We start from the raw sequence: 15,035 nt of genomic DNA on the forward strand, positions 1-15,035 counted from the left end.
GTCGGATCATTGAAAGATAATTAATTAAGTTATTAATGCGTAATGTGGTAGGCCCCTTTTTTGAAGGCGACGTTACCCTCGGCTAAGTAGTCTGAGTCAGCAGGGATACAGTACTAAGTAGCCGGGTTAAAGTTTTAATAGTAGTTTAACTTATGAGGGGGTCAAAGAGTTTGGACCCCCGCCATCCAATACCATTGGGTATTGAAGGAGGTCCTATTAAATTTGACCCAGGTCCTTTGCAGGATCTATACACTGAACAATGGCAAGACTCTTACCAAACTGTTCCCTTAACCCCCGACCAGGTCCAACATACCTCCATATAGACTGTGGAGATATGAATGGTGAAAATCTTTTATTTTATATGGACAGTAAAATAATGCCAAGACACCACGGACAAACGATAAGGAAGAATCACCTTCAACATAAGAAACTAGTAATTAAAGTCATTAATACAAAACCAACTAAAAAGTGCAAAAGATTAAAAATAAAAAGTATTACACTAAACACTTGTCTTCACCAAGTGATGTAAGAGACTTAGGCAAACATGGCCTTTGATTGTCAAGAACTCTTACGATCAATCTTGGATCCCGAGACGACTCACACACTCTATGATGGACAATGGATGATGGTGGTGGATGATGGTGTTGTGATGGTGGTGGGTGAAGTGTGAGAGAGGTGGTGTGCCAAAGGATGAGTTGCAAGGGCTCCAAGCACTCCTATTTATAGGCTGAACAGAAGCTCGAGCACGGCCCCATGTCCGTTGGACACGGCCCCGTGTCCATCCTCCTCTCTTTCTTCATTAAATGCAGTTTGTCTGCATTAGTTGACCACACCCCCGTGTCCGCTGAGCACGACTCCGTGTGCAGAAGCATATCTATACTATCAAGATTTGCCTGGATTCCACGAATCTTATAGTTGACCACGGCCCCGTGCCCGCTGAGCACGGCCCCGTGGTGGGCAATGGAAGCTTCTACCACTTTGTCTTTTCTGCTGACACTTGGGCACGCCCCCGTGCTCACTGAGCACGGGGCGTGTTCAGGCTTCTGTCTTCTTGTTTTGCTTGGGAAGATGCTGTCGGGAGGTCGGGCATGCCACGTTTGTTCCTTTTTTTGTATTTATGTTAGATTTAGCTGTCTTTTTGCTTCTTTTGTCTATTTGAGCTCATTTAATCCTGAAAATACAAAAGGAAGACAAAAGCACACTTTTTCCAACATTAGTACTAAAAAAGGGTTAGTTTTATGCCACAATTGATGTAATTTATATGTTGCATTTTGTGCACATCAGAACGCTTAATCATTGTGGTGTTGTTATAATACACCATAATAGGACACTTGATATTTGAGTCATAATAGGACATTGTCGACCCATTTCCTCCGGCCAAAGGAGGAGTCAAGTTCCTTCTAGTGGCCGTAGACTACTTCACCAAGTGGCCAGAGGTGAAGCCATTGGCAAAGATAACAGGAAAGCAGGTCATCGACTTCGTATGGGAAAGCACCATCTGTCGGTTTGGGCTGATAGGAGTGTTGGTCACTGATAATGGAAAACAATTTGCTGAGAAGCCTTTTAGCTCCTGGTACAAGGAGTTCAGAATAACACAAGTGTTCAGCTCAGTGGCCTACCCACAATCCAACAGCCATGTTTAAAGAACAAACCAAAGCATTGTAGAAGGTATTAAACTTGTTTGGGAAAGCATGATAACAACTGGCTCGAAGAACTCCCTAACGTATTGTGGGCTATCAGAACCACCGAAAAAACAAGTCACAAAAAAATCCATACAGTCTGGTGTTTTGATCTGAAGCTGTAATCCCAGCAGAGATAGGAGTTACAACAAAAAGGACGTTCAACGTTGATATCGAATCAAACAAGCAAGAGACGATGTTGAACTTGGAACTCCTAGAAGAAGCCCGAGATCAAGCAGCCATACAAGAAGCGAAATACAAACAAAAGATGGAATCTTACTACAATGCATGGGTAAAGTACCACTACAAAAAAACTGTCATTTAGTGACACACAAAAAGTGCCACAAAAATCCATAAAAGTGCCACCAAAGACCCCTTAAGGAATGAGTGGCACACAAAAAAAGTGTCACTAGAAGCAGTGCCACTAAAAGGCTTTAGTGGCACTTTTTAGTGTGCCTCTATAATTCTTTTAGTTATTAGTGGCACTTTTCTTTTAGCCACAATATAAAAAAACAAACTTTTTGTGGCACAAGTTTTATGCCAGTAAAAACTAATCCTAGTAATATATCTATACTACTTTTAGTGACACATAATTTTTGCCACGAAAATAAAATGCCACTATAAACATTTATCATATTAATTTCATTAATTTAGCTGTTATTTATTTACGATATAATATAGAAATAAAAATGAAAACATGTAGCAAAATAATAATGTCATAACTTCAACTAAAAGTTCGATCCAAAACATACTATAAGTGTTAGAAAACAAATTAATGTCTACAAAAGAAGTCAAAACGTTCTTTCGATACGAATCATACTCTAAAAAAACTTAGTGCCAAGCAATCCATTAATCTTGTTATCTCTATTCCTCCAAGGCTTCACATGTTTTCAGCTCTGTCATCAATATCGTCACTTCTTGAAGATGATAATTCGTTACTAGGTAAAGAGTTGCTAGGAGCCGAAGAACCGACGCGGGGGACCTAAAAAATTTTAATGAGAATAAATGCTAATACAAAGATATATATATGTAAAAGACCACATAGTAGTACATGTATGTAAGTACCTGTATGTTCATATTGCTAAGAACTGTAGGCAAGTTTGCATCGGGGATACGTTCTTGGATAATGTTCATCATAACGTTCACAACACTCTGAAGCTGATGAATAGTATGTGAATTAGTCGAAGAATCACCTTTACTTTTTGTGGCTGGCATTCTTCCAACTAATCGAACATACCCTCTTTTCTCCGGGCCTTTAACTTTTGAGTATTCATCATTTGTAAAATCATGCGGATCTATATGTTTGCTTGCAGAGTCACTTGCAATAGCTTTTAGTGAAGCCTAAATACATAATAATATAGGTAAGCTTATAAAAAAGTGAACACGCACATGATATGTAAAAATATTTTAACGCATAAAAATACATTACCACAACATTAGTTGCTTTATCATCAACAAAACTTCCATCTTTACGAGTGCGAGTTGTTATATACATTTCTCCTCGGGTCGGGTATACACCATCATTCTTCGTTGCCTATAATTTTTGCTTAATGATTAGTAACAGAAATGAAAAACTAAATTTTACAATAATATGTCAAAATAACTAGAATAATACCACTTCATGAGCAAGTCTAGCAAACGACTTTGTCCCGGTTACATGAGGCTCCTTCATCTTTGAGCGACTCAATCTTGTTGCAGCGCATGTAGTCTATAGTAAATGGTAGTTTAACACATGATAGGATTTCTTTCATCTAGTTTCAAAATTATATATATTGCATAAGAAATCAAATTTACATATCATTGTTACCTGAAATTTCGGAGTGAACCAACGAGTAATAAGTTCTTTAAATTGAGTTGGATTCACTCTATTGTCATTATTAGTTTGTTGCGTCACAATTTCGTCAATAGTAAGGCTTGGATCATATCCACGTGACTTTAATACACCTTTCCACGTTCTCCATTTTTTCCCCATGTTTTGGAATATCCATTCTTTAATCTCACTTGTTTCAACTGGATGAATAGCAAATTTGGACTACAAAAAGTTGCAATATGTTAGTGTATACCTCTTACCTTAATGAATGGATGCATATCATGTTTGATAAAAGACATACCTTAACAAGCGAATACATATCCTCTTTATTTTTCATAGGAACTTTTCTCCAGTCAGAATACTCAATTGATACATGATCAGCCATCCTCACAAGTGTCCCAAGATACTGAACAAGTTCTTTGCCTTCTTCCCCCACTGGTTGTCCATGGTCGTTAAATGTGACATCTATTCTTTCAGTAGTATTCATTTTCCATATTTCGGCCTTTTGGGTATGACCTCTAACCTTTTTGGGAGCACCTAAACAAGTTTCGATAAAATAAGACCTATAAAAAACATAGTCTATGTGTATTATCATCTTCACGAAGTCACAATAATAATGGTAATTTAGTTATATATAGATAACGAGTCGCTAAAGTAAAAGGTCAATATTTTTGAAAATTGCAAGATATTGTTGGTGTAGGCAACATAGTGAGCTTTTGTACTAACAATTGGACACCAAGTTCTAAAGCAAGTGAAGATAAACAAGTGAAGATGAGTTTGGGGGATGATGCGTGGAAGTGGAATAATTTTGCTTTATGTTTTTACTAGGACCATCGGTGGAATGCATATACCATTAGATGTTCGAAAAAACTTATATGTACTATTGAAAGAGAACATAATTTTGTTAATAAGTTTAATCAGAACCTGTTGCTTTATCTTTTCCAGGGCCATGCAATTGTTCTTGATTATTGTTTTCATCTTCAGAATAGTTGGGATCTGCCATGATTCCATGCTCATCATCTCATCAGCACCATCTACTTCCATATCCACTTTATTACCTTCTTAAAGCATAGAAGAGTATATCAATATAAAAGGTACTTTTAATTGAATAAACTTTATGATTAACAAAATAATACCTTGAAATATTTCCTCGTCCTCGTCATCAATCATCCTTCTCTTTGCTACTTCTTTATTCGGTTTTGTTGCATTTGAAGTAGACAGAACCTTTTGGGAGACATTTGGAGCAAGCACCCGACGTAGTTTCGTTAGATTAGCAGTTCTACTCATGGACATTGGTGGAATATATTGTGAATGGTGTCGCTAAAACATATTTATTTTCATTAGATGTCATTTCTATATAAAATAAAATAAACAAAGTTTGAATAATCATATTACCTTTTTGGGTACTACAATACTTCTACCAACTTGTTGGTTATCTTCCTCACAATCATCACCTGAATCTTCACCTGGATCTGGAATATAATCTACATCCCCCGCACGAGTGTTCCGTTTCACTGGTTTTTTCTTCATTTTGTTACTGTCTACCAAACTTGTCATAGAGTCCACAACGTTTTTAACTCCTAATTCTCGTAGTCTTTTTTGGTTCTCCTGAATCCTCGCTAGTCTAGCTTCCATGTACACATTACCTAGTCAAAGTCAAAAACTAACCAATGAGAAGAGAAAAAAAAATACATCAGAGAATTCGGATAATTTGCATTAGTTCCTTGTGCATCAGAATTTGAATTTGCTGGATAATCTTGTATTTTACTGATGTCGGTAGAAGTGATATGTAGTTGTTTGCGCCTACCCATATTGTCTATTCAAAAACATACAATACAATAACAATATTTAGTATATAATATTATAATAACATGCAAGAAACAAAGTGCGTTCGAAGAAGAAACGAGGGCTACGCATATCAGGTATCAACATCAAGGAACTGAATATGGGTCTAATCTCCAACCGGTGGTGGCGTATCAAGGCCTTCGGCTCCCAACTTTTGGCCTTAGTAGTTAAGGCGAGGTAACATTGGCTGCATTAAAATGATTCCGAGTAGGGGTGCAAACGAGCCGAGCTACTCGAGCTCGGCTTGAAAAAAAGCTCGAACAAGCCAAACTTTAACGAGCTCGAGCCCGAGTCTAAAAAGAAGCTCGTTTAGTAAACGAGCCCGAGCCCGAGCTTTGCTTACCGAGCTCGAGCCGGCTCGCGAGCCTAAATGAGCTTTCTGTTTATATATTTTATATTAAACATATATTTATATAATAATAATTACCATTTATATAAATAGAAAAAAATAACTAAATTATATGTATAATAATTATTAATTAATATAAATTATTTAATAAATACTAAACGAGTCTAGCACGAGACAAGTTCGAGCTTGAAAAATTATCGAGTCGAACTCGAGTTTAATTAGAATCAAAGCCCGAATCGAGCTGAGCTCGAGCTTTCATATGTTAAACGAGCTCGAGCTCGGGATCGGCTCGACTCGTTTGCACCCCTAATTCCGAGCAGCAATGACGGGGTTTAGACTATACCACAGCAGTTAACAAGGAGCTTGGGAAAGTTAATTTGGATCTCAATAAATACATCAAGTGTGATTGGAAAGGGCGATTCAGCCTTGTTTTGGTATGACAATTGGACCTAGGGAGATGCGCTAAAGGTCCGGTTCTTGTGCCTATTTCAACCGCTTAAAGACAAAGCAGCTTACGTTTCTCATTACTCTAAGGAGATGGGATGGGGGTAGTATAATATCAATGTACTGGTGAGTCAAGGGTGGTTTTATGGGTCATGCTGGGTGCTGGTGCCTTGTTAGCATCTTGCTAATGGGTACTGTTGTAATTCTTTTGACGTGGTGTGGAATAAAAGTTGTGTTTGGCTGTTAAAAATAAGAAATACAAGTATCCTAAATATAATACATACACATGTATAGTAAGTTTAATCAGAACCTGTTGCTTTATCTTTTTCAGGGCCATGCAATTGTTCTTGATCATTGTTTTCATCTTCAGAAAAGTTATGATCTGCCATGTCTCCATGCTCATCATCTTCATCAACACCAGCTACTTCCTTATCCACTTTATTACCTTCTTAAAGCATAGAAGAGTAAATCAATATAAAGGTACTTTTAACTGAATAAACTTTAAGATTAACAAAATAATACCTTGGAATATTTCCACGTCCTCATCATCATCCTCATCAACAAGAATCATCCTTCTCTTTGCTCCTTCTTTATTCGGTTTTGTTGCATTTGAAGTAGACGGAACCTTTTGGGAGACATTTGGAGCAAGCACCCGACCTAGTTTCGTTAGATTAGCAGCTCTACTCATGGACATTGGTGGAATATATTGTGAATGGTGTCGCTAAAACAAATTTATTTTCATTAGATCACATTTCTATATAAAATAAAAGAGTAAATTGCTAAAATCCCTGACGTTTGTTCACATTTGCTAGATCCATCTAAAAAAGGTTTTTTTTCTCATAGGAACCACTGAGGTTTCAAAAAAGTTGCTAAATCCATCCAAAAAGACTAACACCCTAACAAAACTAACTTGATAGAGGGTTAATTTAGTCATTGTCTTAATATATTTAATTTACCCTTAATGGAAAATGCAGCGAAAACATCAAAGCTATTAAAGCTATTATTAGTGGACTTGAATCAAATCAAAACTTATATCAAATCAGTGGACTTAAATTAAATCAATCCTTCGATTGTTGATTTCAAGCAGAAGGCAATGTGCTAGCTAGACATTGTGATTTTTTTAGTTTTATGGTGTTTATAAGATTGCACATCCAAAGGACTTGCTAGCACCAACTTCAATCTTTTCAACAAGGAATAAATATTTTTCAATCATCTATTTGGGTGTGCATTATATATTTTCATCAATCATCTATATGGGTCAAACAAACAGGTCTTGAAACAACTTACAGGTCTGTTAGTTGAAGGCCAGCTAGATAGATTACAGGTATGTTAGTTACAGGCCAGCTGATATGGGTCAAACAAACAGGTCTTGAAACAACTTATGATCAGCTGTAATGCAGGTGTTTAACACACCACTGTCGCATCATGCGTTGTTGTAAACGGATACATCGTTGTTTCAAAGAATTTCTATTGACATAATTGAACGAACACAAATGAACAACGATGTATCCGTTTTACATTTATTTGTAAGTTGTAACCACTCATTGCGTTTTGAACGAACATTCGAAGTTATAATGTATCCACCACTGCATTTTCAGTACCTATTCGACTCACAGAAAGACACTACTGTCATGAAATGTGGACACACAATGCGCTCTCAATGTTGTAACGAGATGATAAGCCGTAATAAGTAAGTATTTATATGATTCTTTGGTTCATGTATTTATCTTTTTGCATTTTTACTAAAATTTAATTCTTTTTTTTTTCAACAGATTCTCCTGTCCTATATGCTCCAAGTCAGTAATGGACATGTCTATGATTTGGAGAAGACTAGATGAGGAGGCAAGTCTAGTTAATCATTTTTATCTTCGTTGTAAACGGATACATCGTGATGTCGTAGCTTCAAAAATTGGGTTTTAGGGTTTTGTTTATAAAAGGGTGGGGGGCAAGATATAACTCTTAAAAAAGGGTAAATTATATATTAAGACAATGACTAAATTACCCCTCTATCAAGTTAGTTTTGTTAGGGTGTTAGTCATTTTGGATGAATTTAGTAACTTTTTTGAAACCTTAGTGGTTCCTATGAGAAAAAAAAAACCTTTTTTGGATGGATCTAGCAAATGTGAATAAACGTCGGGGACGATTTTAGCAATTTACTCAAAATAAAATAAACAAAGTTTGAATAATCATATTACCTTTTTGGATTCTACAATACTTCTACCAACTTGTTGGTTATCTTCCTCAGAATCATCACCTGGATCTGGATTTGGAATATAATCTACATCCCCCGCACGAGTGTTCCTTTTCACTGTTTTTTTCTTCATTTTGTTACTGTCTACTAAACTTGTCATAGAGTCCACAACGTTTTTAACTCCTAATTCACGTAGTCTTTTTTTGTTCTCCTGAATCCTCGCTGGTCTAGCTTCCATGTACACATTACCTAGTCAAAGTCAAAAACTAACCAATGAGAAGAAGAAAAAAAAACAATACATCAAAGTAGAACTGGCAAACGGATCGGTCGGGTCGGGTCATGGGTCAAAACAGGTTCGGGTTGAAACGGGTTCGGGTCAAACAGGTTCGGGTTGGAACGGGTTCGGGTCGGAACGGGTTCGGGTCGGAACGGGTTTCGGGTTGGTTAAAAAAATGATTTTTTTAAAGTGATTGTACATCAAGGGGCAATTTTGTCGGGTTAAAACGGGTCCGGGTTGGTAACCTTCGAAAAAGTTTCTGTGAGATACAGTCCCGCATAACTCCCTTTCACTCTAAATGATAACCGGCTGCAAACACTTGTATCGATCCTAATCACTAATCTTTTCACCCGTTTATTTCAGATTCAGCCGTGAATTCTTTTTTGTTTTCTAATCACAGACGCAAGCTGCAACTATCAAACTAAATCAGTCTTTTTCTACGTTCGAAAACCCGACTACAGAAATCGAGTTAGCTGTCGCAGACGCCATTAACATTGAAAAGTCAGTTGCTGATAGATCAGCAGTAAATTCGTAAAATCCAATATAATATGTCGAGTATTGAACCCAAATCAAATCCAGATTAACTTTGTAAATAACAGCAACAACACAACTCAGATTCATAACTAAAATAAGCCGTGATATGCGTGTATAACTAGATTTTCTTTGATTTAGTTCCTTCTTTGAACCAAACTCAGATCTTAATCATCAAACTGATCTGATTTCGATTCAAAATATTCTTTCAGCCAATTTAAACATACAAGAAACAGATCTAATATCGATGTTCTGATTGTGTTCTTAAAAAAAAACTAAAACTAATCGAAACAATCAACTGAATTCACAATCACTGAAACTTATTTCACTAAAATCAACAGAAACTAATCGAAACAAACTGAATTCACTATGTACTCAATTCAGACTTAAATTTTGTCTGTTATCATTTCGATCAACGACAACAAAATTTAACTTTTCAGTCATTAATTAGATTCAGTGTATAACAATTTCAGTCGTTACTCATAGAATACTGGGATGTGAATCAGTTTCAGTTGTAATAACGCTTATACAGGTCTGCATGTATTAGGGGTACGGGTCGAAATGGTTCGCGTCGAAAATGGTTCGCGTCGAAACGTTCGAAACTCGTCCCGACCCGAAACTCGTCTCGTGCGGAAAGTCGTGTCGGCCCAAAACCCGTTGTGATCCGAAACCCGTCCCATGCAGAAACTCGTGTCGGCCCGAAACCCGACCCGAACCGACCCCGTTCCAATCCAAAACCTACGTCGTGCCGAAACCGTCTCGGCCAGAAACTCAATTTGAACTGAACCCACTCCGATCCGAAACCTGCCCCGTTTATTTAAGACACTAACCCACATCGACCCATTTCTTTAATGTTGTCGACCCGCTTTGACCCGGAAATAACAAGATGGAATTTCAAGTGACCCATTGTGACCCATTTAATTAAAATATCTTAGCCAAACCAACTCACATAATTTTAAAAGCAACCCAAACTGACCCACTTGGAAGGCTTTGGGTCAAGAATGCCCCCTCTACATCAAAGAATTCGGATAATTTGCATTAGTACCTTGTGCATCATGAGAATTTGATGGATAATCTTGCATTTTACTGTTGTCCGTAGAAGTGATATGTAGTTGTTTGCGCCTACCCATATTGTCTATTCAAAAACATACAATACAATAACAATATTTAGTATATAATATTATAAGGTTCGAAGAAGAACGAGGGCTGCGCATATTAGGTATCAACATCAAGGAACTGAATATGGGCCTGATCTCCAACTGGTGGTGGCGTATCAAGGCCTTCGGCTCCCAACTTTGGGCCCTAGTAGTTAAGGCGACGGTAACATTGCCTGCACTAATGTGATTCCGAGTAGGGGTGCAAACGAGCTGAGCTACTCGAGCTCGGCTTGAAAAAAAGTTCGAACGAGCCGAGCTTAAACGAGCTCGAGCTCGAGCCTAAAAGTAGATTGTTTAGTAAACGAGCCCGAGCTTTGCTTATCAAGCTCGAGCCGGCTCGCGAGCCTAAACGAGCTTTCTATTTATATATTTTATATTAAACATATATTTATATAATAATAATTACCATTTATATAAATAGAAAAAAATAACTAAATTATATGTATAATAATAGTTATAATTAATATAAATTAATTAATAAATACTAAACGAGTCTAGCACAAGCTGATTTCGAGCTTCAAAATTACCTTCGAGTTGAGCTCAAGTTTAATTAGAAATAAAGCTCGAATCGAGCCGAGCTCGAGCCTGGTTGAGCTCGGACTCGGCTCGACTTGTCACACCCCCAAAATTCACCTGCGGATAACACCCGCTTCGAGGGCGTGACTGACCAGGATCCAGCCACCAATTATACTGAATAATTAAGTTGATAACAAAAATAATACTTGCTAACCATAAGATTAGCAAATATCAAGTTCAGAGTTTAAGGTTTTAAGTTTAAACAGTAATAAGTAGCGGAAGCATAAGTAAAGTAGTTTAAACAAAGTTCATAATTCAAAATAAGGTAACACCCAACATGAGGGTGAACAGACACTACACGTTCCCAAGCAGCAAGCTCCTTCGTCACTGGTTACCTGCAAAGCATGCAGTAAGGGGTCAACAATAATGCTGAGTGAGTTCACTAGTTGTCCAGTTTTAATTACCAAAAACTTTGTTTCACCAGTTAATTTATCCGTTTATACATGCCCTGGGGAGCTACCCCAGAAGTTAGCGACTAAACTGTTTTTCCAATACCGAACACTAGGTAACCGTTACGTTTCCGCAGGATGCCCCGATGTCAATGTTCTATCATCATTGACGGATGTCTGAGTACATTAGTTCACGACCGATCCCAAACCAGGGCACGGTGTGAGGCTGGTAAACACCTAAATAGCGCTATCAACTAATAACCCGCTCGCCTGAACCCGGCGACTAATCGGTATTTGTAGTAGGGACTTGAGTGATAGAGTTTCGTTTAGTGCCGTTAGTTGCAATCCGTATAAACAGTAATTAACCAAAAGGTTTCCCAATACCCGGGAAGGAAAAGTAAGTTTTGTTCCCAATAACTAGGGAAGGTATGTAAATGGTATCCCCTTTTACAAGGGGATAGGGTTGTTTGTCTCGTGTCCCAAACCACCGGGACGCATGCTTTTAAGTTGTGAACTCACCTTGGGTTGCTCGGTAGGTTTAGGTTACTTGTCAATCACGTTGGTCACCACGTCCTAACATGGTTACCGGCATAGGTCAGGTTCGGTGTACAAGCATTCACGTAAAAACACATACAGGCACGTAACATGCATACAAGTAATAGTCATGGGGTTATTGGGCCGGCCCTAACAGTAACACAGTCAAACAGAACACAGCAACACACAGTCCATTTAACAGATAGTCCAAGTTAACACAAAATGGCCCAATAACCAAAGTGGACAGCCCAGTCGCAACCAGACGGTCTCGAGTCGCAACCAGGTGGTCTCGACTTGTCACGTTGTGGTTGCGAGTCGCAACCGCGTGGTCTCGAGTCATCACGCTGTGGTTGCGAGTCGCAACGGTCGTAGTCTCGAGTCGCAATCTCGTGGTTTCGAGTTGTCCTGCTATGGTTGCGAGTCGCAACCGTGTGGTTTCGACTTGTCATGCTATGGTTGCGAGTCGCAACTGCGTGGTTTCGAGTCGGAATGCTGTGGTTGCGAGTCGGAAGCTGTCATTTTCATGCACACGTGATGATGCAGATATGACAGTCCAATTTGTACATATGAAATCAGACCCAGATTAGGAAACTACCAATAAGGTTTCACTAACACTTTTTCCTAATCTGAATACTAGTAAAGATAGATCAAACTTTGCCATTTTTACATCTTCAAGTCATATTCAAACAAGTTCATCCTTTGTTCATCATTTTTAGGGTTTTCATGCCAACATAATCACACATTTATGAACCGAAAATCACATATTTTCGACAAGATCATGATGCAAAACAAGAAATCATACATTATATAGCCGAAATCTCCTATTTAACAACATCATTTTGCAAGAACAATGAAGCATTCATTTTATAATCTTGAACATAGTTCTGGTTGGCATAAACATTCCTAAACTACCATTTCTAACATGTTACCACATATTGTCAAACTTTTACAAATCAACCTAAAAGTCATACAAAACTACTAACCAAGCATTTCTTAGTTCATACAACATACATACATCTTAAACACAAAAGAGAACACTAACCGGTTATGAAAAGGGAGAGCCGAAAACAAAGAGAAGAGAATGAGAGAAGATGGAGTGTCCGAGTGATGATCTTGACCGAGTCCTTGTCCGAGATCCTTGCTTGAACCGAGAATTTGGAAGAGTTTGGATGTTGTTTTGGGGTTTTCTTAGTTGAGAGAAAATAAGGAGTGTATGTGTTTGTGTGTAGTGCAAAAATGAAAGAAATGAGGGAAAGGTTGGATATATACAAGGGGTGTTTTTGGGTTGGGCTTGGGATTTCGGCCCAAACCGGTTACGGCCCAAGGGCCACTCGAAACCAAGAGGCCCACTCGCAACCGCCCGGTTGCGAGTCATGGTCTCGACTCACATACTATTATATATAATACGTACATTCAACACACATCATGCACAAAGGTCACGTTTTCATTTAATAATATTTATATACACAAAATATTACAAGGTGTTCGTTCGGAAAAACCTAGAGTGTCACATTATCCCCAAGTTTTAAGAACTTTCGTCCCGAAAGTTAAGGCAGCCACTGTCAAGCTAGTGTGTTTCAACGGGGTGTCACATCATCCCCCCGTTAGTTTGGAATTTCGTCCCGAAATTCGGTGGTAGCTTCAGTGCTGGGGTTTTCGTTTGGGAACAGCTGGGGATACTTGGACTTCATCTGGTCTTCCCGCTCCCAGGTAAACTCTGGGCCGCGTCGTGAGTTCCAACGAACTCGCACAAGGGGTATCTGGCTACGTTTGAGGGTTTTGATCTCTCGATCCATGATCTCAATCGGTTCCTCAGTAAAGTGTAGCTGTTCATCAATCGTCAGTTCCTTGAAAGGAATCACAAGTGTTTCATCCGACAAACACTTCTTCAGGTTAGATATGTGAAATACGTTGTGTACCGCGCTCAGCTCTGCAGGCAGGTTTAATCTATAAGCAACCTTACCGATTTTCTCGGTAATTTCGAATGGTCCAACATATCGCGGATTCAGCTTGCCTCGTTTACCGAAACGAACCACACCCTTCCAGGGTGAGACTTTAAGTAGAACCCGGTCCCCGACCTGGAATTCTAGTGGTTTCCTACGCTTGTCAGCGTAGCTCTTCTGACGGTCACGAGCTGCCGCCATGCGTTGCCTGATCCGGGAAATCTTTTCCGTTGTATCTACCACTAGTTCTGGGCCTGTGAGTTGACTGTCACCTACTTCCGCCCAGCAAAGAGGTGATCGGCATTTACGACCGTACAATGCCTCAAAAGGTGCCGCCTGAATGCTAGTGTGGTAGCTGTTGTTGTAGGAGAATTCCACCAATGGTAGATGCTTCTCCCAGTTCTTGCCAAAATCGATCACACATGCTCTAAGCATGTCTTCCAGGGTTTGGATGGTGCGTTCGGACTGCCCATCCGTTTGCGGGTGATAAGCGGTGCTCATGTCCAAACGTGAGCCAAAGGATTTGTGCATAGCTTGCCACAACTCGGAAGTAAAACGAGCGTCTCGGTCGGAAATAATAGAAGTTGGCACCCCGTGCCTGGAGACTACTTCCTTTAAATAGATTTCTGCCAAGGTAGAAAACTTATCTGTTTCCTTAATGGCCAGAAAGTGTGCAGACTTAGTCAATCGATCTACTATCACCCAAATAGTATCATTCCCGCGTTGAGATCTAGGTAGTCCCGTAACAAAATCCATGGAAATTTGTTCCCATTTCCACTTCGGGATTTCCGGTTGCTGGAGGAGGCCTGCTGGTTTCTGATACTCAGTTTTGACTCTTGCACAGGTCAAACATTTGCTAACGTAAGCTGCTATGTGGGCTTTCATGCCAGGCCACCAGTAAGTGGTTCTTAAATCGTGGTACATCTTATCTGAACCAGGATGTACTGAGTAACGGGACTTATGGGCTTCGTCCATCACAAGCTCTCGTAGATCTCCGTAAAGTGGGACCCAAATGCGCCCTGCCACATAGTAGGCGCCGTCTTCTTGTTGTTCTAATCGCTGCCTCGATCCTCGCAGGGACTCAGCCCTGATGTTTTCCGGCTTTAATGCTTCAGCTTGAGCATGTCGAATCTGGGTAGGGAGGTTAGACTGGATGGTAAGTTGCAATGCTCGCACGCGCTTTGGTATAGTGTCCTTTCGACTGAGGGCGTCTGCCACGACATTGGCCTTGCCCGGATGATACTTTATGGCGCATTCGTAGTCATTCAGAAGTTCGACCCATCGGCGTTGTCGCATGTTTAATTCCTTTT

General features: G+C 39.3%; 2 protein-coding genes across 5 annotated transcripts; both read right to left on the reverse strand.

Moving 5' to 3' along the window:
- Positions 1-2,377: 2,377 nt before the first annotated feature.
- On the reverse strand, positions 2,378-3,364 carry LOC110874641. The gene is made up of 4 exons (XM_022123165.1): positions 3,295-3,364; positions 3,109-3,213; positions 2,745-3,020; positions 2,378-2,661 (listed from the first exon to the last, which is right to left on the reverse strand). The coding sequence occupies exons 1-4, from the start codon at positions 3,349-3,351 to the stop codon at positions 2,560-2,562; spliced, it is 540 nt and encodes a 179-aa protein (XP_021978857.1). The 5' UTR covers positions 3,352-3,364; the 3' UTR covers positions 2,378-2,559.
- Positions 3,365-3,564: 200 nt separating this feature from the next.
- Positions 3,565-6,538, reverse strand: LOC110878550. 4 transcript variants are annotated; one of them, XM_022126881.2, is made up of 6 exons: positions 6,438-6,538; positions 4,885-5,135; positions 4,626-4,713; positions 4,414-4,550; positions 3,791-4,026; positions 3,565-3,711 (listed from the first exon to the last, which is right to left on the reverse strand). In XM_022126881.2, the coding sequence occupies exons 1-5, from the start codon at positions 6,514-6,516 to the stop codon at positions 3,973-3,975; spliced, it is 609 nt and encodes a 202-aa protein (XP_021982573.2). In that variant the 5' UTR covers positions 6,517-6,538; the 3' UTR covers positions 3,565-3,711; positions 3,791-3,972. The 4 variants fall into 4 exon arrangements, with proteins under 4 accessions (XP_021982573.2, XP_021982571.2, XP_035844333.1 ...); XM_022126879.2 differs by having other exon boundaries at positions 4,414-4,547; positions 4,626-4,809; XM_035988440.1 differs by having other exon boundaries at positions 3,565-3,689; positions 4,626-4,809.
- Positions 6,539-15,035: the final 8,497 nt, after the last annotated feature.

The sequence above is a fragment of the Helianthus annuus genome, chromosome 3, assembly GCF_002127325.2.
Source record: "Helianthus annuus cultivar XRQ/B chromosome 3, HanXRQr2.0-SUNRISE, whole genome shotgun sequence".
NCBI lineage: Eukaryota > Viridiplantae > Streptophyta > Magnoliopsida > Asterales > Asteraceae > Helianthus > Helianthus annuus.

Excerpts from the sequence above, each read along its gene's own strand:
- LOC110874641 (XM_022123165.1), bottom strand. The coding sequence starts at position 3,351 with ATGAAGGAGCCTCATGTAACCGGGACAAAGTCGTTTGCTAGACTTGCT. Across the intron at positions 3,021-3,108 it reads ATAAAGCAACTAATGTTGTG|GCTTCACTAAAAGCTATTGC; the intron begins GTAATGTATTTT and ends TTATGTATTTAG. Across the intron at positions 2,662-2,744 it reads TTAGCAATATGAACATACAG|GTCCCCCGCGTCGGTTCTTC; the intron begins GTACTTACATAC and ends AAAATTTTTTAG.
- LOC110878550 (XM_035988440.1), bottom strand. The coding sequence starts at position 6,516 with ATGGCAGATCATAACTTTTCTGAAGATGAAAACAATGATCAAGAACAA. Across the intron at positions 5,136-6,437 it reads TGAAAAAGATAAAGCAACAG|GTAATGTGTACATGGAAGCT; the intron begins GTTCTGATTAAA and ends GACTTTGACTAG. Across the intron at positions 4,027-4,413 it reads TGGAAAAGATAAAGCAACAG|GTGCTCCCAAAAAGGTTAGA; the intron begins GTTCTGATTAAA and ends AAACTTGTTTAG.